At 48.5% G+C, this 8,813-nt stretch overlaps 1 protein-coding gene across 1 annotated transcript in view; it reads right to left on the reverse strand.

Moving 5' to 3' along the window:
* Positions 1–3,393: 3,393 nt before the first annotated feature.
* Positions 3,394–8,813, reverse strand: part of Tulp3 (tubby like protein 3) — a 37,838-nt gene continuing 32,418 nt past the window's right edge. The window contains exons 8-11 of the mRNA XM_005365282.3: positions 8,190–8,304; positions 7,197–7,295; positions 6,285–6,456; positions 3,394–5,590 (exon numbers count right to left, since the gene is read on the reverse strand). Of these exons, the coding sequence (XP_005365339.1) occupies positions 5,457–5,590; positions 6,285–6,456; positions 7,197–7,295; positions 8,190–8,304 (520 nt within the window). The 3' untranslated portion in view covers positions 3,394–5,456. The remainder of the gene's footprint in view (positions 5,591–6,284; positions 6,457–7,196; positions 7,296–8,189; positions 8,305–8,813) is intronic.

The following is an 8,813-nucleotide window of genomic DNA, read 5'->3' on the forward strand; positions in this document are numbered from 1 at the left end:
GGCAAGGCCTGCCAGGGCCATGTCTGCATGTTTGGGCCTGCTAGAGTGCCTTCGAAGCTAGAAGCTTCGAAGAGAACTGCTAGCTAACCATTCTACAAACACTGGAGTCAGAGGAAGGACGACATGCAGGTTTGTAGCATGGCCCTGAGGCCCCAAACCACCTTTAAACTAAAGATGTGCCTGAAACGTGGTCTTAAGACAGGAAGGCTTCTCCTGCCCTGATGCAGTTTGGATGTTGAATGGCACACAAAGACCCTTGTTAGAAAAGTCTGGCTGTGAGCTTGGGTGGAACCTTAGGAGATAGATTCTAATGGGAGATCCTTGGGTCACCTGGGGGTGTGTGCCTTCGGCGGGGGTGGGGGGGTGGTTGTAGGATTTGGCTCATCTCCCTCTCTTTCACTTCCTGTGCAGGTTTCCTCCCTGCAGCTCCTGCTATTTGCTGTCTGACCCCTCAGTCTAAACATGAGAAACCCCTCAACGGCAAGGTAAAAACCCTAAAGCTAGGAGCCAAGGGTGCGAGAGTGTAGTTTAGTTGAAGGGTGCGTTCCTTCCACTTAGGAGGCTCTGGGTTCTGCCCCTCAACACTGAAGACTTAAAAAGGAAACAAAAGTAGTCTCCTCCTTTCCTGTCCAGGGCACTTTGTAGCTGTGTTCCTGCTCATGCTAGCTGTGTGGGAAGGCACCATGAAAGTAGCCTGGGTCTGATGGACAGGAAGTTCTGACAGAGTTGGACACTAGAGCCTGCTCAAAGGAAGAAAGAAAGAAAGAAAGAAAGAAAGAAAGAAAGAAAGAAAGAAAGAAAGAAAGAAAGAGCCGGGCGGTGGTGGCGCACACCTTTAATCCCAGCACTTGGGAGGCAGAGGCAGGCAGATCTCTGTGAGTTCGAGACCAGCCTGGTCTACAGAGCTAGTTCCAGGACAGGCTCCAAAGCCACAGAGAAACCCTGTCTCGAAAAAAAAAACAAAACAAAACAAAACAAAACAAAAAAAAAAGACTCAATCCCCTGACAATCAATCAGTCAAAAAACAAATAAGTTAGTAAGTAAATAAAAGTTTACTGTGTCCTCAATACCTCAAGAGCTACTCTGTAATAGAGTGGTGTGTGGAGGTCACTCGAGCTTTTAAGGACTTGTCATGTGCATTATTGACCACAGGTGGCGCCACAAAACAGTCTTTAATAACAAAGGCCATTTGTTGTGGCACTGAAATCCTGTCCTTTGCAGATTGGGACTTTTGCTAGTTTGTCAGGCTATGTAGACCAGATTGGCCTCAAAGTCCCCCTTTCTGACCTCCGCCACTGTAGTGCTGAAATTACAGGCATGTGATACCCTGTTGCCCTTCAAGACTGGGACTTAAAAACAAAACAGCAGCCAGCCCATGATAAATGGAGACCAGAAAGGGCCAGAGGCTGGGAACAGGGTGGCCTGCAGTGTCCCAGTGTTCCCTCAGTGGATGTCTCTGTGCCTTCAGAAAATTACATATAGGACAGAAGAAATCACAAGTGTCAACCTAACCAGTGACATACATAGTGAAACAGATGTTTATTTAGGGGTGGGGTAGGATGGGGGAGTGGCTCAGTTGGTAAAAGAGCTCTTACTAGGAAAGCTTAGAAAGGCCTGGCTTATGGGGGTTTTGTTTTGAGATAGGAAACTCTCTACGTAGCTCTGGCTGCTCTGGAACTCATGTAGACTAGGCTGGCCTCAAATTCACAAAGACCTACCTGCCCAGCCTGGTTTGTAATCTCAGCTCTCAGAGGAAGACAGGCTAGTCTCTGGCGCCGCTGGCCATTCAGCCTAGCCTAACCTGGGAGCCTCTGTCAGAGACCTTTTCTCAAAAAAATGAGAATGACACCTAAGGAATGTCACTTGAGGTTGACCTTGGGTCCCCACATACATGTGTACATGTGTACCTACACACACCACGTGCACATGACCGGGTCTATACAACACAGCCACCTGCGAAAGAGGCTATGGTCAGGTGTATCCTCACCTGCACGGTTACAGTATAGCCGTGGGCAAAGTGAGATTTTGTCTTTAAAGACTGAGTATAGTGGCAACTAACTTTAATCACAGCATTCAAGAGGTAGAGGCGGAACTCTGTGAGTTCAAGACCAGCCTAGTATATACAGTGAGTTCCAGTCGGCTAGGACAAGGAGGAGGAGAAGGAAGAAAGGATGAAGGAGGGAAGAGGAGGGAGGAGGGGGAAGAGGAACAGAGGAAGAATTATTCACATAGGACCTCAATATGTAACCCAAGCCGGCTTCAAACTCAAGAGCTTCCGCGCTCAGTGGCCCAAATTCCAAGATTACAGGCATGTCCCCATGCTCAATTTGGATCCTTTCCTTTGGCTAAGAGTGTGAGCGGGCACACAAGGCCCTGGATTCCATCACTAATACTGAAAGAAAGACAAACCAACCCTCTGATCACTAAATGTTGAATAAAACTGTTACACAAAAAGTCTATTTGAATCTCAACACTCAAGAGACAGAGGCAGAGGGTAGAGACGGCTCAGTGGCTAAGAGCATTGGCTGCTCTTCCAGAGGACCAGAGTTCAGTCTTCAGCAACCACAGAACAGCTCCCGACAGTCTGTAACTCCAGCTAAAGCACAGTAAGTGCCCTCTACGGCCTCTGTGAGCCCAGACATACACGTGCACAAACACAGACACAAGCAAAAACCCACAACCAAAGCCATCACGGACCTTAGTCACATAGTTATACAAAAGGAAAAACCAGGCTATTAAGAACTAAATTCTCAGCGGGGGGGCTTTCGGCTTTCCCAGTCTTTACTGCTGATGGAGGAGTGAAAGCCCTCGAGGGATCTACAGGCACGTGCTTTCTTTTCATGTGCTAATGCAAGGGAACCCTTAACCGTGAGGAGGTAGTGTGGGGACCCAGCCCTGCGGTCAGACCTGGGAGGCTGAGGTAGGGCAGATGTGAGTGCAAAAGCAGCCTGGGCTCTACAGTGAATTCCAGGTCAGCCTTGGGTACCCAACACCCTGTCTAAAAAGTCCACACACACACACCCATACATGCAAGTAGGAGGTGAGGGTTTTTTTTTTTTTGTTTTTTGTTTTTTTACCGTTAGCTATTCCACTTCTTTTGCTGCATCTGTGAGCGCCGCCAACCAAAGATCCAGGAGGCTGACCGATTAGCTGTCATTAGCTGTCAAAGATGACGCAACCTGGCCCAGCCAGTACCCCTTGCATTCTGCTCTCAGTTGCTTGATCCCCGCAGAGAGCTCTGGAGTACAATGCCTCTATATGCTCTCCCAAACAGGTTTCTCAGTCTGTGGCCCCCAGGATCAAACTCTGCTAACACTGGCTCAAAGACCCACAGAATGCAAAAGGAGGAAGCCCAAGGGGTGGGATTCGGGGAAGAAGGAGACATCATTTTTATATAAATTACCTTTATTTATGTGGCATACAAAAGGTATAAATATGACTTACGTAAAACCGATCACCTACACATTCAAGCAGAGAGTCCGGGAAATGGGAGAATATGGTGCTCTAAGCTAGACACAAAGATTAGAACCACTGGCCCACGGCCCCCACACTATTTAGGGGGAGACAAAGGAACAAAGGTGGCTTGTCAGGGACCGTGGTGGCGGAGGTGTGTCAGGCTTCAGAGCACGGTTACAAACAAGGCACTTATGGGAAGCACGCCTGAGGCAGAAATCAGTGATCTGAAGGGACAGACAGGACACCAATGAACACAGGTCTCCGCCTCCCGGATTTCAGGCCATCACAAAGAGGCTTGGTGCTGAGCAGGGAGCAACAGGATTCAGGACGAAGGGACCTCCTCCACACGGGCAAAACCATGGGGCAGCAGCCGCAACCCTTCACCCGTGCGGGGAAGCAGTTTGGGAGTTGACAACCACTGAATGCAGGGTCCAAGCTTTGGAATTCTCAAACTCAGGTACGTCCTGGGCTGGCGACCTGGAAGAATTTTTCATGATTTGCTGTGAAGTGTTCATGATCTGGAAGCCTCAGTGAGCAGAGTTGGGCCTGCACTGGCGGGCCAGGCTTGAAGGCCAGAGGACAAAGCCAACCAGGCAAGGCCTGCAGAGTGTCAGTGAGGCGGTCCTGTCACCTCCAACACTAGACGAAGACGCTGGAGAGCAAGACTTCCAGAGGTCTGGCCAGTCACTCTGCTGAGATTACTGCTGCCACCCTGCTCTAAGGACAGGGAAGAGAGAGGCTGGGACATGAGAGCCTTCCCAGACCCCAGGGACAAGCTAGTGCCACCTGACCCAGAAAAAGAAAATACGACACTGGTTTGAGCTTCCCCAGCCCTGATGGCAGATGACTCTATAGTCATCATCACCATGAGGTAAAAGGGACCAATAGTAGACTCGGCACAGGTACTTCTAAGAGCCAATCTGTTGCTAGGCGGCAGTGCCGCGCCTTTAATCCCAGCACTTGGGTGGCAGAGGTAGGAGGCAGGGGTAGGCGGATCTCTGTGAGTTCAAGGTCAGCCTGGTCTACAGAGTGAGTTCCAGGGCATCCAAGGCTGTTATACAGAGAAACCCGGTTTTGGGAAAGACAAAACAAAACAAAAATAGTCTGCTGCTCCTAAACAGCAAACTCTGCCCCCTTCTCTACTTACATTCTAGCAGATGCTTCAATCTCAGAGTACAGGGCCACACTGAGGCAGGCTAGCAAACCAGAGTCCTTGGCCAAACTAGGTCAATGCCCACTTTGTAAAGAAAGTTTTATCGGGACACAGTTAAACTCTTTATGCACCAACTGGTTATGGCTGTTTTTGTGCTAAAGAGGCTAACTGGGCTGGGTGGTGGTGGTGCATGCCTTTAATCCCAGCACTCGGGAGGCAGAGGCAGGAGGATCTCTGTGAGTTCGAGGCCAGCCTGGTCTACAAGAGCTAGTTCCAGGACAGGCACCAAAGGTACAGAGAAACCTTGTCTCGGAAAAAAAACAAAAACAAAAAACAAAACAAAAACCAAGAGGCTCATTGGAGACAGTGAAAGAGACACTATCAGACCATTGGCTGAGAAAGTCTGCAGGCTCCTGTCTTAGAGGCTAAAGGATCTTCAAAACACAAGGCCCAACTATTAGATCCTGATTGAGTTGGAAGTGCCTGAGCACAGGGAAGCTGCACCCTACACAGAATCTGTGTGCAGTCAGGAGTCGCCAGTGTGCCCAGGTACCTGCCTCCCTGTGCCTTAAGTCATCTCTCACCCACATGAAGCTATGACCTATGACGTGGTCTCTGAAGCTCAGAGAAGGTGTAAATGAGTGTGTGCAAGCGTGCATCCACGTGTATACGTATATGTATGTATGAACACGCGCGTGCGCTTGCACACACACACACACACACACACACACACACACACACACGAGAGGGGCAAATCTTGTTCTCCTTGTGCTGGGCAGATCAAGGGCAGCCGCTTTCTGCTCCTGCTGAAGGCTCTGCGGTGAGGAAGTCCCTTACTTCTCGTTTCTCATTCACACGCCAGCTTGCTGTCAAAGCTGGACAGCCCGATGGCAAAGGCTTGCAAAGCGCACAGTGGGTAGTTATAGTCTAGTGTGAACACGTCATCAGCCACGCGTCCAAACTGCATGACGATGTAGTCGGCTGGAGACAGAAAGAAATGGACATGTTAGAGCATAACATGCGGTTGTTCTGCGGATGGGGGTGGGGGCAGGGCTAGCCACGGTCTCTTTAAAATAGGCAAGAGGAGGGAAAACGGCTCCGTACAGTACCTGGCTAGGATGTGGCAGGTACCAAGTTCTAACCCTAGCATAACATTAAAAGATAGATAGATAGATAGATAGATAGATAGATAGATAGATAGATAGATAGATAGATAGATAGACAGACAGACAGACAGATAAGGTAGGAAGCTTGCAGTTAGGTGTGGCAACACGCTCTTGTAATCCCAGCATTCAGGAGGATGAGGCAGGAGGATCACAGCTCCACCATCTGAGCCTGCATAGCAAGACCCTGACTCAAAAAAGGTAAAACTAGACATTTCTACTTCTATTCTTCTCCCTACAGACTTGGAAATTATTCCCGACTAACATGGAGGACAGGAGGGAAGCCCAGAGAAGCTGGCGGACCCAGACGTGATCGAGTGCTGCAGTCACCTGGCCAGCTTCACCAAGAGTTCTTTACCATGCCTCAGAAGGACGCTCACACTCCTCTGGCCCTGCGGCTCTTTTTCAAGATCTCATTTCTTCAGGCTCCCCCTCCTGACACGGTTTCTCTAGCCACTCCCTCCCGGCATGCCTTCCCAGCTCCGCCCACCCAGACCCTCCCCCGCACTCACGGTCATTTCCGTGGACTATCTGAAAGTTCTTCACTGATGCCTGAGTGACTCTGCCGTGGAAGTTAAGGACATAGGACTGGGTGTCGTCACTCCAAACTGGGGCCTTGTTGTGCAGTTCAATCAGGTTCTCCATGGATTTGTTCTGCCACTTTGAAAGCAAGCTCTCATGCTCCTGTGGAGGGAAAATGTCGCGTAGTCACAAATCTGTCGGAAGGCAGAAGAGGGACAAGCAGAAACGCAACGGAGAACTGAAGAGCACCAGCACCAGCACCAGCTCTGCGGTTCTTTTTTTTAAGTTTATTTATTTACTATGTATACAGTGTTCTGCCTGCATGTCTGCCTGCAGGCCAGAAGAGGGCACCAGATCTCATTACAGATGGTTGTGAGCCACGATGTGGTTACTGGGAATTGAACTCAGGATCTCTGGAAGAGCAGCCAGTGCTCTTAACCTCTGAGCCATCTCTCCAGATTGCAGAGAGAATCTGCAATTCTTTAAAACATCTTTTCTAATTTAGAAACAATTACTGATTTCTATTTTAAGTTACAGATGGTTGAGAGCCACCCAATATGTGCACTGGGAATTGAACCTGGGTCCTCTGGGAAAGTAGCCAGTGTTCTTAACCACTGGGCCAGCTCTCTAGACCCAGCCTTAAGACACTGATATGCCATGTGGCCATTTCTCAAGTCAGCATCTCTGGAACATTCCATCCTGGAGATCCAGAGCAGAAGAGTTACACACTAGCCTGGTTCAGAAGAAGCAATGCTGTTTTCTTGTCTTTTTTAACTGGTCTCTTCTGTGCAGTATTATTGTACTCAAGGTGTATCACTGTCTTCCAGAGACCTTTGTTGATGGAATATAATTTTTCTTCTGTCTTTGAAACCTGGTCTCACTGTGAATGTATTTTTACTTACATTTCGTGGCCGAAATGGGATGCGTTCATGACTCATATTCATTCCCGGAATGATCACAGACATTTTCCTGGGGCCTTTAAAACCCAGTACATTTGTTTCCTGAAAGACAGCAAAATAAGGCAGAATTTGGAAACAGAAGGGAAGGAGAAACCTCAATCTGCTTTTACAGGAAACCTCCACTGGTACAGAAAATGCTGCCAGCCTTGAGAGTACCAACATCAGTTTCATCTCTTCGCTGGAGCTAAACACAGAACTGAAGAACCAGACACAGAAGTCAGGCGTGGCGGCACACGCCTGCACATACATGTCCCAGCACTTAGGCGGGTGAAGTGAGAGGATTGTTTGAGCCCAGGAGTTTGGGGCTAGCTTAGGCAAAGCAGTGAGACCTAGTCAAGGAAGGAAAGAAAGAAAAGCAAGCCAGCCATGGTGGTACACACCTTTAATCCCAGAATTCAGCAGGTTGAAGCAGGAAGGTTGAGAGTTTGAGGCCAGCCTGGAATATGCAGCAAGGCTAGGGTATATAAGAAGACCCTGTCTCAAAAGAAAAAACCAAACCAAAACAACATCTACAGAAAGAAAGAAAGGAAGGGGAAGAGGAAGGAAAAGGGAAGGGGGAAGGGAAGGGAAAGGAAAAGAAGGGAAGGGAAGGAGAGAAGGGGAACATTAAATGCAAAGAGATGGCTCTAATTTTAACCTATTTTTTTTACTGTAGCCTCTGGCCGAAGAGCAAGGCATCAGGAAAAGAGAAGAGAGGTTTGTGGAGAGTAAATCATAACTGAACTTGGTGGTCCAAATCCAATTAAAACTCAAATACAAGAAGGAAATGATGCCAGCTCCTAAAGGAGGATCAAAGAAACATCCAGGGAGGAGGGAGCTGAGCTGGCTTTGGGCCTGGCTGGCCACACAGAGGGCACTGAGGGAGGAGCACTGAAGATGGAGCACTAGATGGGAGCACCAGGCAGGAGCACCAGGTGAAGCAGGGACAGCACTTACATAGCAGATGGCGGCCAGCTCCTGCCGGGTGTGAGCCTTTTCCACCAGACCCTGGGCCTTGACTGGGTTCACACCATGGTCATACACTGTGAACTTGGTCCCCATGAGATTGGATCTAGTATCAGGAGAAAAAGCTACCATGATGATCTGCATTTTCCTCTTGAAGAGACAAGGAGAGGGGACACCTCTCTGCCTGCTGATGTGGGATTCCACTCTGTATGCCGTGAATATGTTTTACTGCTACTGGTTAATAAAGAAGCTGCTTAGGCCTTGGTCAGGGCAGAACATAGGTATGCGGGAAAACTAACTGAATGCAGGGAGAAAGAAGGAAGAGTCAGATAGACTCCGTATAGCTGCTGAAGGAGAAAAGTAACAAACCACAGCCTCGTGGTAAAATAAAAAATAACACAATTGGGTTACTTTAGATGTAAGAACTAGCCAGGAATATGCCTAAGGAATTGGCCAAACAGTGTTGTAATTAATATAGATTTTGTGATTATTTGGGTTTGGGTGGCCAGAAAATGAAAGAACAGTCTCTGTTTACAGACTGCCAGCCTAAGAGCAGCACAGACACCATCTTTACAAAGACTCACAAGGAAGGACTTAGATTTCTTTTTCATTTAT

The sequence above is a fragment of the Microtus ochrogaster genome, unplaced genomic scaffold, assembly GCF_000317375.1.
Source record: "Microtus ochrogaster isolate Prairie Vole_2 unplaced genomic scaffold, MicOch1.0 UNK1, whole genome shotgun sequence".
Lineage (NCBI taxonomy): Eukaryota > Metazoa > Chordata > Mammalia > Rodentia > Cricetidae > Microtus > Microtus ochrogaster.